Genomic DNA, 21,973 nt, shown 5'->3' with positions numbered 1-21,973 from the left:
TTCTCCTGCAGCCTCAGCTTCCTCCGCCCTTCATTCTGGGCTTTTAACTCTCATCCCAGGCCTCCACCATATTGAACTATTTCAGGTTGCTGGTTTTTGGATTCTTCACACATGCCATATAATCTGCCTGAGACGCACATTTGATCTCTTCACCTGGCTAATTTATCCTTTATTCTCCTGCAAAGCCTAAATGAGATGCCCTTTCCAGAAACAATCCTTCCTATCATTGTATATGTAGCCCCTGGCACAGTACCAGCCGCACTAGGAATTCAGTAAATACTTGTTAAGTCAATGAGTCAGTACTCAACATAAATGCTTATAACCTGTAAATTTTCAACTCCCATTTAAAGGAAAAAAAAAGTAGTTTGTTCTTTAGTATTTATATTGGGTTGGCTAAAAAGTTTGTTTAGTTTTTTCCATACTAGTAGTGCTAAGTTGTCTTTAACTTCATTCAAAACCGTTTTGTTAGATTGTATCATGACAGCTGTCATATCAGTGTGCTTTTAAAAATTGGTGAATTTTTGTGTAGCCATTTTAATATTGAAGATGGAAGAAAAGCATCATTTTCAGCATATTATGCTTTATAATTTCAAGAAAGGTAAAAATGCAAAAAAAGATCTGGGCAGTGTATGGAGAAGGTGCTGTGACTGATCAAACGTGTCAGAAGTGGTTTGCGAAGCTTCTTGGTACTATTGACATTTTGGGCAAAAAAATTCTTTGCTCTGGGGCTGTCTTATGCACTGGAAGATGTTTAGCAGCATCCCTGGCCTCTACTCACTAGAAGCCAATAGTGGAAGATAACTGACATACTCAGAATATCCAAATCAATAAAGTTATTGGTGAAAATGAAAAATGTGTCTTTTATTTTATGGAAAAAACTAAATGGACTTCTTGACCAACCCAATGTTATGCTGCTTTATACAATGTATCACATCTAAAGTGGGTCAATGTCTGCCTCCTTATAATTGCTATAGGGATTTGTAAGTGCGTGTGTGGTCATTCATTTTGATTTGGATTTTTCCAAAGAAAAAAATCAGATATAGTGACTATTGTAACAGCACAAAGAAGAGGATTCTCATAGAAAGGCTTTTCCTCTTAAGTTTCTATCTAGTGAAGATGACCTTATTAGAGTATTTTAAAAGGTAGTCAGAAGATTTAGATTGTTGAAATAAAATACCAGAGGCATGTTGTGTGGAGAGATATATCTCAAAAAGAGACATTAACAATATACCAAGTGATCACAATGAAGTTATATAATTGGGTTCCACTGAGTTTTCCTTTTTGTAAAATTGTTGATGTTCTGAGGAATTTTTTTTCAGATGCATCTGCTTAGCACAGAGAACGAGAACTAAAGGTAGAATAAAGCAATTCTAAGAAAGTGAATGGTGTGTGACCTTTTTTTTAATTTGCTTCACAAGTAATTTACTTTAAAAAAATTAACATCTGCTATTTTGAAGCTAATCTTAGTGTATTGAATGCCCTTAACCATTTTTCAATCCCACAGCCTTTTATCTTGCTTCTCCTGCTGTGTTCCCACCACCCCTGATCCCATTAGCAAACTTCGAGACCGCCTCAGACTTACCAAAGTACTGCTTTGGTTTCAGCTGCTCTTCTGCAAGAGGAAGTGAATGTTGGGGGTTTTCTCTGTGGTACAGTTGTGATAAAGCTGTGGTGGTCTTATCTCTCTCTTAGGTAGTGGCTCTTTATGACTACACAGCGAATCGATCAGATGAACTAACCATCCATCGCGGAGACATTATCCGAGTGTTTTTCAAAGATAATGAAGACTGGTGGTATGGCAGCGTAGGAAAGGGACAGGAAGGTTATTTTCCAGCTAATCATGTGGCTAGCGAAAGTAAGTTTTATGCTCCTTCCTGGTCTACTAATATGGTGTAACCGATAGTACAAGATTTTATCATTGTCTACCCTTTAATTTACTGTCTTTGTAACTTTTGCGTATGTGTACCCGTGGGTATCACTTTTTATTTTCATGATGCAAAAAAAATAAATAAAAGGGAGAGGCACTAGAACGCTAGAACGCAATTTTGTTCTGGAATATTTGCTTCACAGACTTCTCAGCCCAGGGGACCTGCCCAGCTAGTTAACAACCTTCTTCATTCGTCCCCTTTCTCCCGCCACCTGCTTTACACACTTCACGCATGATTATGTCAGTGCTGCTCTTGCCACAGCGACTCCCCAGTTGACAGTCACTTTTGAAGAACCCCTAGTTCCCCAGCTCCCATTCTTGCTTTATATGCCTCAGGCCTCGCTGTTACCTACCTACCGCAGGTCGTTTCTTTCTCACATACATTAAGCCATTTGTGAAAGGAAAAGGACAGGAGCTAGAAAAGGAATTCCAAATAGAGTTTCTGAAAGGGAGAGACTACTAGCTGTGGATTTCACCTTGAGAGGTGACAATAGAACACAGAGAGCCTGAAAATAAAGACTACATAGAAGGGGGAGAGAGATAGTAATGTTTCTTCAGAAGAATGCCTCCTATCAGCAGTTAACTTGGTAGTGTGGTAGGAAAAAGACTGTTCTCAGGGCTCAGGAAAGCTGACTGTTGATCCCTGCTCCCCCACAACTCTTCCTGATATGCCTCAGTTTCCTCCTAGAAGATGAGGAAGTTGAGGTCTGTCATCTCTTAAGTTTTCTTCCAGAAATACTAAGATGATAGAGTTCTGATTTAAAATGTAGTATAGGCAACCTTGAGAACACCGTTTTGCGTATTTATTGTTAAGTCTTTTGTTTTTGCAAAGAAGTGATTATCATAAATAATAGTTGTTTTTGAGGCTAGTGTATGAAACCCCATTTAAACCAAAACAGTGGCTGAACAAAAGTACTGTTGTTTCCTGATCTAAGTTCTGAATTTTGAGAGCAGAGGAGATAGCAGAGGAAGAAGAATTCCTTCCATGAGTACTGGGTGCTGGCTTCAGCCCAGATAAGATATTTTCTCTGTGCACCGCCCCCCCCGCCCCCACCCTGTGCGAAGCCTGGCGCTCCCAGGGCTTCCCTGCCAGTCTCTCCAGGGCTGCTCCCGGGCTCAGGGCAGCTTCCCGCCTCGGCTTATCTGCGGCCTTGAGCAAACTCCTCCCCTTGCAAGGGCCAAGTATCAAAAATTACCCACTTCTCCCTAATAGAACAAAATTCTGAAGTTCCTCTGTGCCACTGTTTTCATTCTTTTTCTCTCAGTAATAAGTGGCTGTTAGCTCTTAATCTCTATTGGAGGTATATTTTCATGTTTAAAAGGAGGTGCATAAGGACATAAGGCAACATGGAAGGATGAAATCCAGGCCTGGTTAATGCCCAGTCACCTGCACTTCTAACTTCCAGGTTGTCTCAAATATCCAGGTTTCTTCCCCTGCTTCCCAGTGATGGCTTTTCCACGGGGTTAACAGCGGGAATTCAGCTTCTGTTTTTAAATCACCAGCTGCCCACACATCATAGTCACTCTAGAGTGTCTCTGTCATTTTAACTAGATATGACAATTCATTATTAATCCAGACACAATGAAAACATGCATTGCTTAACATGGCAATTTAAAAAGATTGTGTATTTCCAGGCCAGATGATGTGAGATGGTTTAACTTCATTTATTCAATTTTTATTGTTAATTTTTTATTATTTTTTAATCCTCACTGGAGGACATGCTTATTGATTTTAGAGAGAAGGGAAGGGTGGGAGAGAGAGAGGGCAAGAAACATCAGTGTGAGAAACATCAACTGGTTGCCTTTTGTACGCACTCCAACCAGGGACTGAGCCCACAACACAGGCATGTATGTGCCCTTACCGGGAATCAAACCTGCGACCCTCTGGTTTGCAGGATAACACCCACCAACTGAGCCATACTGGCCAGGGCAGGTGCTTTTAACTTTAGAATGTATTTAGTTTGCAGAAATAACCTCTTGGGCTTCCAAATCTTGAGAGGCTATAGATACTTGATCTACAGTTAAAAATCCTATAAAATTTTTCTTCCTCAGTAACCACAGTGAGACCCCTGACACATGCTGTAATGATGGTTAGTGGTTATGTACAGAAATTAATGGTCTGGGGTAGTGACTGTTCTCCAACTGCCGTAATTCCTTATTGCCTCCCAGAATAATTGATGGTTTCTTTTGGCATCAGTCATTGCTTGTTGGAGAAGCCTTGTAAAGGCCAGAACAAGTAGAAAAAATCCTCAGATAACCAAGAATATAATGATTGAATTCCCACCTGATCAGGGATGTATTTTTCCCTTTTATCCTACTCTTTACCTGCTCATTTTTAACATTAGAGAAAAAAATGACTGTCAGCAGCATATTTCACCCAAAAAATAGTAGGAGAAGTTGTCCTTTATTTTATCCAAAGCCAACTGTGCAAAGCAAATGATCTAAAATTACGTATCTGAATAGCATTTGTACCAGCTGTGAGAGCTGTGTCCTGGAAACCCAAAGAAAACATTGGGACCCCATTGTTATAAAGGAGTTACTCCCTTGTGTCTTAAGTCACTGGGAAGAAAAAGGGCTGTGTGTAAATTAAAGAGATTACGAAGATTATAATTTTACATTGTAAGAATCATAGACTTAAGACGGAATAGATTCATACCCCGTATAGTCCTTGCTCCATGCTCATTGGTTTCGTACCATCTTCCCAAGTTACCCTTTCTCCACACCTCTGCCTGGCAAAATCCTACCTATTCTTCAGAGTCTGGCGCACTGATTTCTTCCATTAAGCATTTGCTATCCCCATATAAGTGTGTCTTTGTTATTATTTCTCTTTTAAGTAGTGCCGCCTTCTATTTTATGTTACAGTTCCTTGTGAACATGTGCCTCTAACCAGACTGTAAGCTCCCTAAGAGCAAAGACCACTTTGACCACCTAGTACACATCCCCTCTAGCAGTGCCCAGCAGATAACCGTGCATGTGGCCGGTTCCCGATAAATGTGCATTGAAATAAAATGAAATAAACATCTATGTCACCACATAGTAAGTGACAATGACACCTTCTACATTTCTGAAGTCCTGTTGATCATAATGTTTCTGAAATCCTGTTGATCCTAACTTTACAATCCTAAGTTACATTCTCTCGATAACTAATGTGTAAGCGTACAAATTGGCTGAACAGTGAGTGCTAGGTAGCTTATTTGTACACCAAAGCACTGAATGTCGGTTTCTTCAGTTTCACGTCTCCCCTCCTCCATCATTGTTCTTTCCCCTATGAAACAGTGCTTCTCAATCTGATTACTTGAATTCCTTTTTTAATTCCAGCACTGTATCAAGAACTGCCTCCAGAGATAAAGGAGCGATCCCCTCCCCTAACCCCCAAGGAAAAAAACAAAATGGAAAAACCTTCATCTTCTCAAAAGGTAAATGTCTTCAAGAATATGTATAGCATATGTACTTTGGTCTTCACTCTCTCTGGGTAAAATATTTATTTTCATGCTTACATCCTTTATTGTCTACCTTATTATTTCTTGCAATACTCGTACCAACATGATGAAATATATAAGGCAAATATTATTATAGCCATTTTTCAGCTAAGGAAACTGAGGAGGCTCAGAGATGAAAGTGGACTGGGAGTCATAGCCCAGGTAATGGAACAGGGTCCCGAAGTAGAACTTGTGAGTTTCTGTGTGACGCTGGTTCCACCCTGTACTAGTTTCTGTGACGTGATGGTGACACTGTCCTCAGCCCCACCTGAGTGTGTGCTGAAAGTCACCAGAGCCCACAGAATAAAGATGGTTCTCTCTCCCTGGAGTATCCCTTTTACTTGATGGTAATTTAAAATATTTTCAGATTAAAATGGTGTGGATATAGTATCAGCCAGAAAAGTGTCATGTCTTTCAGCCTGGGCCCTCAGGTACCCAGCATCAGTATTCTTCTGATGTTAGTAGTACTTTGGTACAAAGTTTAAGCAATGTGCCATTCTATGTATTACTTCTTGAACTTATTTCATTCTGTGACATTAGCTTTTGCCTTGGACTGAATAACTTCACTCTTTGACAACACGAACTGGTGTATAGTTTTTTGACAGTTGAACCTATCCTGTATCATTATTCATTCACCTGTATTTATCAAGTGCTTATTACTTCCATGCCGAGCATTCCATTGGTCCTCACAGAAGCAAGACTGAGTAGGCAAAGCACTTGCCCTTGAGCTTAGTAGGCTAGTGGGTGAGACACCTGCAAATAGGCAATTCCAACAGACTGTGGTAGGGACAATAAAGAAGACATGAGCACAATGTATTGGGAACACACAGAAAGAAACCCTCTAAATCTGCCTTGGGGAGTCCAGGAAGAGTTCCCAGAGGAGGGCAAGCTTGAGCTGAAGCTTATAGGATGAAAAGGTGTGTGCTGGGTAGATGATCTTAGAAAAAAAAACATTCCAGCAAAGGGAGCAACTTGAGCAAGGTGTGGTACAGTGTGGTCATGCTGTGTAGTGTAGGTCCTAATGGACAGGAGGACAGAGAAGTGCAGGAGTCAGGCCACGGAGAGTGTGCTGTGCTCTGCTAAGATGCTTAGATTGTATTCTTCAGACACAGGGGATCCCCTGGACGAGGTAATCAAGGAAGTGACGCATGCAGATCTACATGTTAAAAATACTATTTTACTGGCAGCGCCGTGACTGGGTTAGAGGTAGCTGAGACCTGGGACAATGAAATATTAAAAATGAAATATAAAAGCCTGAACTGGAGGGATATGATTGAGAGGATTTTATGATTGATTGGATGTGATTAGTGATGTTGGAATCTAGGAGCTGTGCTAAGGGCCCTGGCTTATTATATAAGTGAATGGATAGTGGCAGCACAGAAATAATAAAAGAATAAGGAAGGTTAGGGGAGATACAGACAAGGAATGGTAGGGAGTAGAGTGTGATGAGTTCACTTTTAGATATCTTGATTTGTTAGTGGTGCTCGTGGTGCTCGCAGGTGCAGATACTCACCAGGGAGCCAGAAATGCAGGGCTGGACCTTGAGAGAAGGTAGGGCTTCAAAATAAAATGGGGAGGAGTTAGTATTTATTGAATTACATCCGTAGAGCTGAAGCTTGCAATGACGGAGATGGCTCAGAACAAACACTGTGGAGTTCTGAGAGAGAAGTCCCAGGACAGAATCCCAGTTGAACACTAACATTTAAAGGACAATCAAAGGAAGAGAAGATTAAGAAAGAATAATCAAAAGGGAAAGAAAGATCCAGAAAAAAAGGAACTGTCCTGGAAGCCAGGGAGAAGAGAGGTGCTCGGGGGGTACAGTCAATAGCATCAGAAATGGCCGGTCAGCTAGGCTGTCTGAGCATTCGGCACCTCTGCACTGGTGTCAGGGTTGACAATGATAGTACGATGAGGATTGAAGAGTAGAACGGGCCCCAGCAGGGGAACTCATGGAACTCATTCCCAGGGCTTTACTTGACGGGGAAAAAAAGCCAAGCAGTCACTGGAGGGAGACCCAGATCTAGGAGGGGTTTTTTAAATACTGGTGTGACACATAAGATTATATCCTAAGGAGACCAAACCAGTGGACAGGTTGAGGTTGAAGATAGATAAAGCAAGCATGCAGGGTCTTGGAGAAAGCAGGAGGTTTTTGTTGCCAAGGCAGGTTGATAGGTTAGTGTTGGCTAGAGCAATGGTTCTCAACTGAGGGTGATTTTGCCTCCAAGGAGATAGGAGACCTGGCAGTGTCTGGAGATATTTTTGCAAGTATCTTCAAGGAGGGGGATACCTTAGCATCTGGTGGGTAGAGGTCACAGATGCTGCTAAACATCCTAGAATGCACAGGACAGCCCTCCTCCTCAACGGATTATCTGGCCAGAAAATGTCAGTAGTGCTAAGCTTACAGCAGGACCCATCTGAGACAGGTTAATATGAATGAGGCTGCAGGTGAGCTAATAAAGTGGAAGTCTGGAAATCAAGGATATCTTTATGTTCTCAAAAACAGAAAGGAAGGTCCATAGCAGATGTGAGGGCGAAAGGCAGAAGATAGGAAGAACAGTGACTGTTGGAATGCCCGTGCGGACAGTAGGGGCAGGAGCTCATTCAGAACACACAAAGGGGTTTCGGAGTACTCCAGGAGCTGCTATCTGAGTACCATAAAAATGGAGGGGGCATGATTCTGTGTAGTTGGGTTTCTTTCCTTCAGTCATGTTCGGCGCCTAAGACAGATTGGGTTTGATTTCTGAATAATTTGAGTTGTGGGTATGATCAAGGCCCAAATCATAAGAGACTTGATAGCAAAAACTATGGAAATAATAAGTTATGGAAGATCAGCTAGATTGGAAAAGATGTGAAATCAGAAGACTGGCCAACTTGGAAAGCAAGGCTTTCTGCAAGGTTGCCATAAGCCACCCATGTCCAGGTGTATGCATAGTGTCCATGCAGTAATGGAGCTAACAGACTGGAACTATGGCCTGTAAATCAAGAAGCTTTCTTAATTAGTATTTCAGATGTTAAGCAGCTTGAGGTTATGATAAATTCACAGAGGTGCTTATAAGAGCTGAAGTCAAATTGAAGGACCCGTTATTAGAATTGAGCTGGCCAAGGAACTATGTCCATGTGTTGGGTAGATTGTTTCCTTGGATATTAAAATGCCAGAATGATTGCAAGAGTTGGGGAAAAGGGGACACTGAACCAAGAGGGTGAAATCCTGAATTATTGCGATCAAGCAGATGTCTCAATCTTGGCTTTATGTTGAAATCACCTAAGAAATTTAAAAAAAATATCTGATGCTTGACCCCACACCCACAAATTGATTCAGTTGGTCTGGGATGGAACCTTGGCACGGGTAGATTTCAAAGGCTTTCCATAGGATTTTAACATGCAGCCAACGGTGAGAACCGTTGTGTTAGAGTGACCCCAATGTCCGAGGGTAACAGCTGCGAAGATAAACAGAGGATGTCCCAGCCAGGTGTGAAGGCACCCAACGAGGAGTGCTGTGAATGTGTGTGCCCGAGATCAGCAACAGAGAGCTGAGAGGCCAGTGCTGACTCCCGTGGCTCATGGACTGTGCGAGAATGAACAGCCTATACTGCAAGGAACTGAGACCAAAACGGTTTCTCGGTAAAACGCCAGTTTCACACACAGCAAGGGTGTGTGGGGATGGCTGCCTGCGACAGCGTGGGGACTACACGGGATGTGGTTGGAAGGAATTTTACTGCGGGCAGATGCTACGCGTGTAATATTACCCACTGTTTAGAATTCACGAGATTTAAGAATTTAAGGAAGATGGTAATGTAAATTTTCAAAATATTTATAACTCGGCACAGGGAGTCATTGGGACAGCTAATAGTATTTGTAGTCTGTGTCCAGAACTGTGGGAGAAGCTATGATAGACACAGACTTTACTTGTAGTGGCTTACTGGTTTCCCTGATGCTCTATCATGCTGATCTTTGAAATTGGGGTTACCTAACCCCCAGCTCTGTCTGTCCCTGACCAATAGCAGTGAACTAATTCTGACTCAGCCAGTGGAGAGACAAAGAATTTTTACTGGCTGCCTGCGAATTTGGCATCACCCCTTCCTCTTCCTAATGTCCTTGTGTTACCATGGACAGAGACCTCTTACCTGCTTCCCAGACTCCCCAGTTCTCCCTGCGTGTGCCACTCCCCTACTTAGAACTCACTGCATCATAGCCTTAGTTTACACTGTAGTTGAGTTTTTTGATTTCGTGTGCCTTTTGCTCTCACAGACCGACCATGCTTGAAATACACCTTCGTGTTCACATCACAGCAGGCCAGTTCTTTCTGATCCTTGAGGAGTGCTTCCGGCTAACCCACTGCTGCCCAAACCCTAATTCTAATAGATCTCAAGTAACTTGCAGACGTGCAAAGTGGACCATTTAGAAACAGAAACTAGTAAAGCCAGAGAGTTGTGGAAGACAAGAATCTATTTGAGCAAGGGAGCAGAAAGGTTCTGGTGGAGGTGAAGGAACTCAAATTGGGCTTTAAAGTTGGAGGTAACATGGATTTCTTTAGTTGAAGAACATGATTTGATCTTCTCTGTCTGAATCCAGGTATTAGAATAGACTCCTACGTATATTTTTCCTCTTAGGAATGTACCACGTGTGTAGTTTGATAATGTTTCACTGTCCTGTGGGAGAAAGTGTGAAGAACGATGTATACGTACCTCCTGAGAAATGGCAGTGCTGACCCTGGCAGCCGAAGCCCCTCGGGCGCACTCGGAGCCACGAGCCCGTGCTGGGGCAGCCCGCCCTTGAGAAACGTGCGCCCGGGCTTCCTCAGCACCTGGCACGGAGGCGTGTCTTCAGCTTCGTTCCTTCATCACAATGTATCTGGCTTGATTTTATCAAGATCCTGTCTTATAAACCTACCACAAATTCTATCAGATGTTCAATTTCGTGTGCGAGTTTTATTTTTGTTACCACATGTAAGATGTATGACAAGAAGAAGAAGAACATGGAAAGTTGTCTCTGAAAAGTGACTCAAGTGGGGAGAGTCCTGAGTTCACGGAATTATAGAATTGGTGACAGGGAAGGAACTTCGGGGATCGTCCCTATGGTTCTGGCCGACTCCCTTCATTTTACAGATGAGGAAGTCAAGGTCCAGACAGGTTAGAAGAGTCTCATTGAAAGCGACAGTCCTGATGTGGGGCTCCGGCTCCATGTTGCCGGGCCAGTGCCCTGTGTGCCCCACCACCGAGTCACTGACGCAGACAGCTGTTGCTGCACAGCTGGCCACGTTTTGTGTCACATTGATTTTTCACATCCCTGTTTTATGTTTGTTTCATTATACCCTTCTTCATGTGGAAGTCTTTAGAATTGCATTCTTTATACTTTTTTTAAGGGAAAAAAAAAAGGAACCTCCAGAATTGTTTTCTTTTAAAATTATTTCTATTCAAACTGCAGAATGAGAAGTAAAATTATACCTTTTAATAGCTTGGCAGCTGCTGGATCTTATTAAGTTCTTCCAAGTGGAACACACCTGTCCTGTTGCTAAATGTGCCAGGTCCCTTCCAGCGTTTCCTCTGGGTCATTCAGATGGTAGCAGGCGATGGGAGCACTTGCTCTCCCACTGCAGGAGGATGGCGCAGGCTTGACTTAGTGATTCTCCACAACAGGCTTGAGTGCCCAGATGAATCAGTAGGTACCTGCATCACAGGGATGGGAGACTAGGAGAGTGTTTTCAAGCTCATTCCAGAACATTTTTATTACAGTGTGCTGTAAATTTGCATCTAATAGAGGGGGAGAATATTGGTGTTATCCAGGAAGAAAGAAATTCAGAAGCTTTAAAAAAAAGGAGTAGCAGCAGCCCTGGCCAGTGTGGTTAAGTTGGTTAGCAGCGTTGTCCTGTAGACTGAACGGTCAGGATTTGATTCCTGGTCAGGACACATACCCAGTTTGCAGGTTCTGTGCCCAGTCTGGGCACATACGAGAAGGCAACCAATGGATGTTTTTCTCTGCCCCCGCCCCAACTTTTCCTCTCCCTCTCTCTCTAAAAAACAGTAAAAAGGTGTCCTTGGGTGAGGATTAAAAAAAGAAAAGAAAAGAAAAAGTCTTGCTGACAACTTTGGCTTTTTAAGAGGGGATTTTTTTTAGGCTTTTTAATTTTTTTCTAACCTGTATCATTTGCTGTGCCTATGTCATTCATTTATTTGCGGGGGACAGTTTTAAAATTCCTTTAAATTTTTTAAAAATTATTTTAGGTTGTATTACAGTAATATATGCGCATAGTTTTAAAAATTCAACCAATAAAGAATCCTATACATGAAAAATAAAACTGCCTGCTAATATTTATGCTTACTCTAACTTGCATTTCCTATTTAAAGTGTTCTCTGCGTGTGTACCTATACACGTCTTCATTAATGTCTGTGTTTCCGCGGAACTGGGGTCATAATTGATATTCTGTTTTTCTTTCACAATATGCCTTGGACATCTTTCTTCTGAGTACAGACAATTCTGTTTAACAGTTTCAAATTACTAAAATGCCTAATTTTCTTCTTTTTCAATTCCTAAAATAAAGTTTTCTCCAGTTTCTGAAAATGCTTATTTAAAAAAAAACCCAAAGTAGAAAATTACCCTCTATCTTCTGTAAATGTTTAAACATTGACAGAACCAAATACCTTTTCTTTTAATGCCAGACATATAGTAACAATTATGCACAGGAATGTCAGATTTTATCTGTGAATGTGGAGAAATTACTGTGACATTTTTGTTTATGTCTTTCTCTGAAAACTCAGTAAGTAAATAATAGTTACTGGCTTTGCCATTCTAAGGTAATTATAAAAATATCCGTTATAGCTCATGTCTTCATGTGACAAGAGTGGTGATTATTTTCATTTTTTTACCTGGCTGGGTCAGTTCAAAAGAGAGCCGGCTCCTAAAACCAAGTGCATAGTCCACTCAAATCCAGGGCCAGCTGCTTGGTTGTCTAGTACAAAAAAAAAAAGAGAGAGCCCAAAGGGGTCATATAACTCCGTGGTGGTTTCTCTTCCAGCCCCCCCCCCCCCCACACACAATTTTAGATCAGTAATTCTGTCAACCTCTCAGAAAAACAGTAGAAAATAAATAATTTGCCTTTAATGTGCATGTGCCTCTCTTAGTCTAAAACACATCTAATTTTCATTTACCCTCTTCATCCCCAAAGTAGACAGTTTATTAAAGCCTGGATTCATTGTGCCATACATCACTGTTTTCAAAAATCATTTCATATAGAAAAAAAATGTATTTCCATGTGCTGGTCCTTGTACCAGGAGTCCATCTTAATTCTTTTTAGCCATAGGAATAATATGATTTTATTTCTGTGTTAAATCCAACAGCAAACTTATAATAGGCAGTAGTTATTTTGGTATAGCAAAGCAGGTTTTCCAAATACCTAGAACTTAGTTAATATACACTAAATCACTGAAAATACAATCATAATTATTATTGCCTCTTGCTGTTGCTAAAGAATAATATTAACTTATATCTTTTTATACTTTAGTAGGTTTATTTATCAAAGAAAATACAGTTATATGACTTATATTAAAGAGATAAAATTAATTTATGCTTGGATTTGCTTTAAAATTCAAGGATATTTGAATATTTTTTCTTTATTCGAAGAGAACAAAATCAAAATCTTGTAAGTAAAAGTAAAGAACTTGTGTCCCATGAAGAGTCTTAGAGAAGGCAACACTGATACGTATTTCTTTTTCCCCATAATTTGTTTCAATAACAGAAGTATTTTAAGGAAAAAACATTGATTTAGAAAATGTCATCTGCCTTTGAAAATGTCTGTGTCCCACAGAGAAAGTGAGCAGGACCCCAGTGATGTGGCTGCAAAGCCAGCGTGAGTCACTTTCACACCCGCAGATTCCACTTTCGAAAATGAAGTCCCTAGCCGCTCTGCACAGAGGAGCTTTCACAGCCTTCAGACTCTCTCTGACCCTGAAGGGCACCCATTAGGATCCTGACTTTCCTGAAGGCCTGGGGGCCAGCCTGCTGCCCGTTCTCCTTTCCGTGCCTTTGCCTCAGCGCCAGGTTTGACGCGCACGCCTCAGCACTGCTCTGTCGCTTCCCCAGGCAGCTGTGTTCCTCGCTACCCTGGGCAGTTCCCCTCCACGTTCCCAGGGCCCTATTACCTTCCACAAACATGCACCCGACTGGCTGCTTGCCTTTCAGTTTATCTAACCTGGGGCTCTGAACTAGGTCATTGCCCCTGGTACTGAAATGAGTGGACTGTGAGAGAACCCCTCTGTGGTCTCCACCCCAAAGCCAGGGGGTCCAATGTGTCATTCCTTCACATCTTCCTAACTCAAGTTACTTAAAATTTATACTAAACCAAATAAGCATGAAATTGTGTTTTATTTTAGCAGCCCGCTGATTATTCAGCTGATGTGAGTCTCTGAGCCCTGCCTCTATCTCATTTTCTTATTCAGATCTTCCATGAAAACTCAGTTTGGAGAATAATGTAAATTTTCAATCAAGATTTCATCATTGTGTCCAGTAAAGCATTGATAAGTATTATAGGACATTCCTTCTGAGAAGTCAAGTAGGGATTTTTATTCTTTGAATAATGAGTACACAAAAATTGTAAAGTAAGTAATGTTGTGCTGTGTCAGACCAGTGTTCTGCTTGGCCCAGTACTGCTCTCTGACAGTGACCTTCAGGGCTGTTTGATAGGCAGTGTTTGCTCTTCATGATTATATTTTTAATGGTCAACCTAAAAATGAGTAACATCCCTCTCACAATCTATTATAGATCTCAAATGTGAAAGATGTTATTGAGAGAACTAGCAGCCAATCATTCCTAGTTGTAACTTGTCCTTTAGATAGTGGCAGAATTGATGCTTATCAGTCACGCTGTCTTCTGACTTGACAATCAGTATGACCTTTTTGAGTCCTCTGACACCCTGACTCTGCTATCTTCTTGTTCTGCCCAGTACTCCAGTGTTTCTCAGCCTTGACACTATTGGCATTTGGGGATAGAGAAAAATTCTTTGTTTGGGGGGAATATGTTGTGCATTGTAGGGTGTATAGGGGCATCTCTGGCCTCTGTCCACTAGATGCCAGAAGCACCAACCCCCTCAAGTTCTAATGATCAAAAGTGTCATCCAAGCCCTGGCTGGCGTAGCTCAGTGGATTGAGCGCAGGCTGGGAACCAAAGTGTCGTAGGTTCGATCCCCAGTCAGGGCACATGCCTGGGTTGCAGGCCACGGCCCCCAGCAACCGCACATTAATGTTTCTCTCTCTCTCTCTTTCTCCCTCCCTTCCCTCTCTAAAAATAAATAAATAAAATCTTTTTAAAAAATTCCTGTTTCTCTATAGGCTGGGTTAAATAAATGCCTGTCCCCAGTTTCCATACAACCCTAAATGTCATTTAAAAAAAAAAGTGTCGTCCAGACATTGTCAGACCTTCCCTGGAGGTCCCGATCACACAGACCCCCCCACTGAGAACTGTTCTCTTTTAATAGAAGAGTTGTGTATAATACTGTGTGTGTGTGTGGATATGTGTTTTTCCTTAAATTATAATTTTTCTTATTTTAAGATCCTGTAAATGAAATTTTGCTTTCATTTTTTTCATTACTGGCAACTATATAAGTAGTAGTTGGACTTCAAGATTACCCTACTCAAAAACAACAGTTTCACATAAAGATGTGTCCAGCCAGCTATGCGAGGTTCAACATGATGAATTTATATTCAATTATCTCCTAATTTAGTTTAGATAGCTCTTGACTACCACTTATTTCCTTTGCTTGATAAATTCACTGTATGCTACTCTTTCCATTAACCACCGAAAATTAACTGTATGCTAATAATTCTTGTTATTGCTTAGCAGTCACAATAACATTATTATAATGGCCTCTAATTTTAATATGGTTCTCCTTTGGCTGACATAATAAGGGAAGAACCTTTTTTGTATAAATGTCTCTTTTAGCCACATAAACCATACATATACTTGATCTCTTTCTACATATTGGAACAGATTTGCTTTTATCACTCTTTTACTGAACTTTTCTGTACTTAATGAGTCTTTCCTTTCTTTGTACCCCCATCGCTGCTTCCCCATTACCGTGGGTGTGTTTGAGCAGCAGCCTCTTGCACATTGGTGCATCTTACACAACGCAGGCAGACCGTGCAATAGACCACCAAAGGCTGACAACTCCTTCGAGAGAAAACGCTACCATGTCATTTCTAGTCACTCACTAGAAAGTAGTGTCGCACCCAGATAATGTAGGAAAACATTCCTGCAAGGTCACGAAGGCTGCTTATTGCCCAGTCCTTAAACGCACTAGAAGGAATACGTTTTATATTGCAACTTTTGTAATTACCACAAATACCTTGTGTAATTATTTAGTCTGTTATAGCTGCTGATGTATACATTATAAATATCAACAAAATTGTTTGTGCTTAGATATGCATAATGGGTGTAAACCTATTAAAGAAGACAACTGAAGAGCAAATTTCAAAGCAACATGACGAAGCAGTTTTTTAAACTAATAATATATAGTGACTATTTGTACACGTATACATACATACATATGTACACAGACAGAAATGATGAAGAATAAGGAACCTCTTAGATTGGGCTACAGACAGGCTGTCCAGAATTTCCACTTGGTCAGAGGGATCTCATTTTGTCCCATAATCTTGTAGCATACTGCCTTTAACGCCTTACCTCAGTGCCAAATTATGTGTACCTACGTTTGCCCTCGATGTCTGTGTCTGCTTACCGTGGTTTCTTGGGAGGGAAATTGAAATCCTTCATGGGAAGGGCAGGGAAGAATTGAGATTCAAACCAGAAAGGGGGGAAGAAAGGGAGGAGATGGGAGGGATAACAACAATCCACGCTTATAGGCTACTCAGTCGGCTTCAGGCAAGTCAAGAATTGGATCCGAGCATTCTTACCCTTACACATCACCAGACTAATCTTTCTCAACTATGCCTCAAACATCTTTAGATCATTATGTAAAAATACCCATGCCCAAACATCTGTGTTCATTACTGCGTTATTTACAATAGCCATGAAATGGAAACAACCTCCATGTCCATGGACAGATAATGGACTAAAATGTGCCGTGTGTGGTGGAATACTACTCAGCCATTAAAAAGGCAAAGTCCTGCTATTTGCAACTACATGGAAGGACCTCGAGGGTATTATGCTAAGTGAAATAAGTCAGAAGGGAAAAAGACAAATGTCTGTATCATTTCACTTATATATAGAACATTAATAAAGACAAATGAACAAACAAACCAAAATATTCACAGGTGCAGACAACGGAGTCGTAGTTAGGAGAGGAAGGGGAGGTGGAGGGAAGGCAAAGCAGTTAAAGGGGGTCAATTGTACGGCAACAGATGGAAACTTTTGGTGGTGAGCACAATGCAGTATATACAGATGTCAAATTGTAATGTTGTCCACCTGAAACTTATATAATAAGTTAAAAATGTTACCTCAATTTAAAAAAATTGCCCAGACCCTACCCTAAATGTGCTAATCTTCAGCAGATACTCCATTATGTTTCTGAAAGCCTCCTTTATAGACACAAGAGTTACGGAATTTTGTTCAAGAATGTTCTTCCAACCTCTCAGTGGAATAGTACCTACTGCAGGCCCCTTGATCTCTGAATATAAACTTCCAGTTGACCTGAGTATAGAGCAGTCTATAAGCTGTCACACGTAGCTGTGTGAAACCAGTGGGAATCAGCTGTACAATAGTCATATTCCCTCGAAAGTCCCCACCTTAGTACTTTACCACAAGATAGTCTCAGTGAACAATTATGATTTGATTGAGACAGAACTCCCCAAAACTTCTGAGATATGTCAGGAATAGCATTAAAGAAGGTGGTAACTAAGAACAGCAAAATTGTTATCTGGTAGATGCATGGAAGCCATGCTGAGAAATATACAGTCAATTCTCATTAATCAGAGCAGATATGTTCTATAAATTTGTTGTGAACACTAAATTAGCAAATGCTAAATCAACGCCTCCAGGGGAAATACAGGATTCAGTCCCTGTGAGCCCATGGTCACATTTTTATCAGTCATTCCATACATAGCCTTGTTTTACATATATTCTGTATACAGACAGTTTATTTAACATATGTAGATTGTAGATTCATTAAAGTCAAACTCATACTCAACAGCACTGTAACTTGTGCCTCAGCAAAGCTTACCTGGCTCACGTGTTTTCTCTCCACGGTGCGTCAGCCTCTGTGCACTTAGTCCCACTAGACAGCACTTCACCTCTGTGCTCAGGGACCATTTTAAACAGCAGATTACCAACAAAAAGCACAAAAATGCGAAAAGCAGGGCACAACATAAACCACGAAAGGAACACTCACTCACAACATGAGAGCTTAAGCAACACAGGGAGAGCGTTAGAAACAGGCCGCAGCACTGTCGGAGCATTGTAAGCTTTTGCTCCGACGTCAGCTGAGCCAAGGCGTGATCGCGCAGCTCGGGTTTTCACTGCCCTGTGCCTGTGCGTGTATTTAAATGACCGAAAGCTCTGTAAGGGTTGATTTGGGGGTTACAAATAAGTTTTAGTAAGTAGGCAAATTTGCAAATAGGAAATCTACAAATAATGAGGATCTGCTATCTTTTGAAACGTTAATAAACATAAAAACACAATTGTTTCATAAACCTGTGGGTCTTTATAATAAAGATTGAAGAAGGGAAAGGTTAGGTAAAGGAAATTAGGTCAAAAGGAAAAGTGTCACCGACTGCTTCTCCCAGCACGGCGCGTGCATATGCCTTTTTCTCCTTTTCCTTCCTTCCTCTTTGGATAGAAATATAAGGCATAAAAGTTCCTTGAAGACAGGGACCATCTTATTCAAAACTGAATTCCAAGCATCTATTTCAAAGCAGGTATGAATAAATGTTTGCTGGATAAAGGATTGGGTAAACAAATGGGAGCAACTGTTCTGAGATGCTTGCTACTCTCCCAAGTCAGACCCGACCCCTGTCGGAGACACGCAGGCGGACATTTATTTAGCAGTGTGCAAAGGGCGACCGTGGACTTCATAAACCTCCTGGTCCGAATTCCCCAAGTATTTCTAACTGCAACTAGAAATGTTCGCATAGATATCATTCTGGAATCTCCAGTCCAGTACACCCAGGTCTCCTTCCATCTCTCCAGTTTTCTTTCCTAATAGATTTCTGGATATTGACTTTTTGGATTCTTTCTTATTCTTCTTGTTCTGATTGATTGTTTTTCACTTCTTTATGTTCCAAATCATTGATATGATTCTTTGCTTCATCCACTCTACTGTTGTTTCTCTGTAAATTGTTCTTTATTTCAATTAGTGTATACTTTATTTCTGACTGGGTTTTTTTAACGTTGCTGAGGTCCTCACTAAGTTCCTTGAGCTTCCTTATAACCGGTGTTTGAGCTCTGCATCTGGTAGATTTCTTATCTCCATTTCATTTAGCTCTTTTTCTGGAATTTGATCTGTTCTTTCATTTGGGCCATGTTTCTTTGTCTCTTCATTTTGGCAGCCTCCCTGTATTTGTTTCTCTGTATTAGGTAGAGCTGCTTTGACTCCGTGTCTTGGTAGTGTGGCCTACTGTAGTAAGTGTCCTGTAGAGTTCAGTGGCACAACCTCTCCCTTCCCCAAGCTGGGTACTCAAGGTGTGCCCTTTGTGTGGGCTGAGTACACCTTCCTCTTGTAGTTGAGCCTTAGTTGCTGTTGCTGCTTGGGGCTCCAGCAGTTTTTTCCACTGACTCAATCCTCACTGGTTTTTGCAGCCAGAAGTTGTGGGAACTTATCTTCTTGGCACTGGAATCGGGTGCCGGGGTTATAGTGTGGGGTTGGGACTCCTCACTCCTGAGATATCCCTCCCAAATTTTTATCCACTACATGTGGGTGAGGGACCAGTCCACTTTGCATCTGTCTGCCTTCTGTTAGTCTGGACACATGTGGTTTCTTTAATTCTGTAGTTGTCAGACTTCCATTGAACTCTATGTCTGATGGTTCTAAGTAATGGTCGTTCTGTATTTTAGTTATAGTCTTGATGTGGTTGTGCAAAGAGGTGAGCCATGTCTGCCTGTGCTGCCATCTTGACCAGAAGTCTCCATGCTTTCTTAAAGAGAAGAATCCGACATTAATTGCCTCAACTTCTCATCCCCACTTTCTCTGTATTTCTGTACTTTCACCTTGCTTTTTTGCTGCTTTTAGATCTCAAAAAAGAAGTGCCCTTCCTTTATATGGCTAACAGTTTCCCCTCCCACGTTCTTCTGGCCCTCAGCCCATCAGTGATCCCCATCCTCACCCCTCATCCCTCTGGCATCTTCATTTTTTATTCATTTAACATGCACCTATTGAATGCCTGCTGTTTTTCCAGGCACTAAGGTGGAATATTGTATAGGTGGTATACTGGTGAATTAAACAGAAAGTCCCTCTACTTACAGAACTGACAGTCTAATGATTGAAAGTAACTGTAGTTAATGAGTCACAAAATTAAACATATAAACCACAAAAAGGTAGTGAAGGAAGTATGAGGCCAAGTAGAAAGACATAGATGGGTTAGTTTTTATAAGGTGGGCCAGGTAGACAGGAGGATGCATTGGGAGCATTAGCAATAGCGTGTGCAAAAGCCCTAATGTGTCCAGAAACACTCATCAGAGAAACTGAAAAACCAGCTGCTCACAGGCAGAAGGGTGAAGGAATGAACACAGGATGGAGGGAGGGACCAAATCCAGTAGTTTACAGGCTATGTGAAGAAATACTCCGTACCCCCGTGTTCTGGGTCATTAACACCTTTGTCTTACTTTTACTCTTTCCTTAACTTTTCTGACACTGCACTTACCTCTCCTGTTTTTCTGTCTCTGGCTTTGCCTGCCACTAGAATACAAGCTTTCACCAAGATACATGTTGCATCTACTGTTTGTTTCTTTTATTTTTCTGTAGCATATTTTTTCTGGATTTCCCCCTTCTACCCTTATAGTTGCAAGTATTACTTTGGTATATTCTATATCTGTTAACCCTGGCTCCTGTTCTGAATTCCCCAAGTATTTCTAACTGCCAACTAGAAATTTTCACATAGATATCATCTGGAACCTTGAGTACAAAATGCCCAAAATAAAATCCATATTTAAAAACTTGAGTTTTCCTCTAAATTCCAGTGCGTTAATGGATCCATCACCTACCTTGAAGGTCAAGGAGTTCTCTGTCAAAAGAGCAGGCAGGTAGCCAAACTTCAGCAGGGTTTGTAGCATAATAATATAAGTGTTTCTGATAGAGTTCTACATTAAATGCTAGGTGAACAAATAGAAATAGCCCCTCACCCGAGTAGGGTCAGGAAAGGCTTTCCAGAGGAGTTAATTTCTAAATTGAGGGTTATGGGTGAAAGGACATGGGAGGCAAACTGCGCAGACATATACTAAGGCCGATACACGTGGGCCACCACAAATGTTTCATCATGCTGGAGCTTAGGATGCGCAGCGAAAGCAGAGCTGAACCTGAACAAGTGGACAGGATCACGAAGGTCCTTTTGTGGCATGTGTAGGAGCAGGATTCTTGTCCTCAAGGTAGTAGGGAGCCACAAAGGATATAAAGCATGGAAGATGACATCAGATTGGTTATTTCAAAAGCTCGTTCTAGAAGCTCTGAAAAGACTGGGAAAAAGCAATACTGCAGGAAGTGAGGCCCGGAACCTGTCTTACGCTGTTGCAGTAACCCAAGCCAAACATATTGAGAAAGTAGGATTTGGTGACTAAATCCACAAGAAGGAAAAGGAGAAATCTAGGTTTCTAATTTGAATGCCCCTTTGTATAAAAATATTAGAACTTCAATTTTGAGACACGTGAATTTTGCAATATATGTACAGCAGCCAATTGCAGATATCTTGAAAGCTTCTATGGGACTCAGAAAAATTTGAAAACGTGCAAGGTAGTATGGGATGAAAATTTTTAGATCCAAGTGTGTATTTAGAAAAACTATTGTGTTTATAAGATTTGGTGAAAACGAACAATGGCTGGGTCATTATGAAAATCACTGGAGATCTGAATTAGTTGTACTGATTTGGAAGTCGTTAACATAAGCATGCTGGCTGAATCTGTGGGAACAGAGAAGTATAAAGAATGAAAAGGATGAAGGGTAGGAATCAGTAAGGATGCCAGCATTTTTAGAGTGAACTGAGGGGGAAGAGCTTGGGGAGGGTGTTGCTATGAAATGCAACTCCCCCCACCACCCCGCCCCCCCCCCCACCATCCCCACCTACAGCATTCTTCATTCTTCTATTCTCCAACTTTTAATGTACCCCTCGCCCGCCCACTGGAGATATCTTCCTAAAACAGAAGTCAAGTCGTGTGACTTACCAGCTCAGAAATGTCAGTGGGCTCTATGTTTGCCTATGTAGTCCAAACCTGGCAAATTGTTTTGGGTCCCATCCTCAGAGATTGAAAAGAAGCTTCGACCTGCTCTTCCTCATCCTCCAACACAGGCTGCTGGTGCGCTGCCCCACGGACATGTCCCTCAAGCTTCTGCTCACCCTGCTTTCTTGAACTGTGGGGTTGTGGGTACCTCCCCAATTAGCACAATTTCAATTTATCCCTTAAGATCTAACTAAATGTT

General features: G+C 41.4%; 1 protein-coding gene across 1 annotated transcript in view; it reads left to right on the top strand.

Annotated features, from left to right (window-relative positions):
* Nucleotides 1–21,973, top strand: part of AHI1 (Abelson helper integration site 1) — a 176,751-nt gene that overhangs the window by 133,781 nt on the left and 20,997 nt on the right. Inside the window, 2 exon segments of the mRNA XM_028510246.2 lie at nucleotides 1,693–1,855; nucleotides 5,246–5,343. Coding sequence (XP_028366047.1) covers nucleotides 1,693–1,855; nucleotides 5,246–5,343 — 261 coding nt within the window.

This window comes from Phyllostomus discolor, chromosome 4, assembly GCF_004126475.2.
Source record: "Phyllostomus discolor isolate MPI-MPIP mPhyDis1 chromosome 4, mPhyDis1.pri.v3, whole genome shotgun sequence".
Taxonomy (NCBI): Eukaryota; Metazoa; Chordata; class Mammalia; order Chiroptera; family Phyllostomidae; genus Phyllostomus; species Phyllostomus discolor.
Note: the sequence above shows the minus strand (reverse complement) of the source record. Positions and strands in the feature narration are given on the sequence as shown.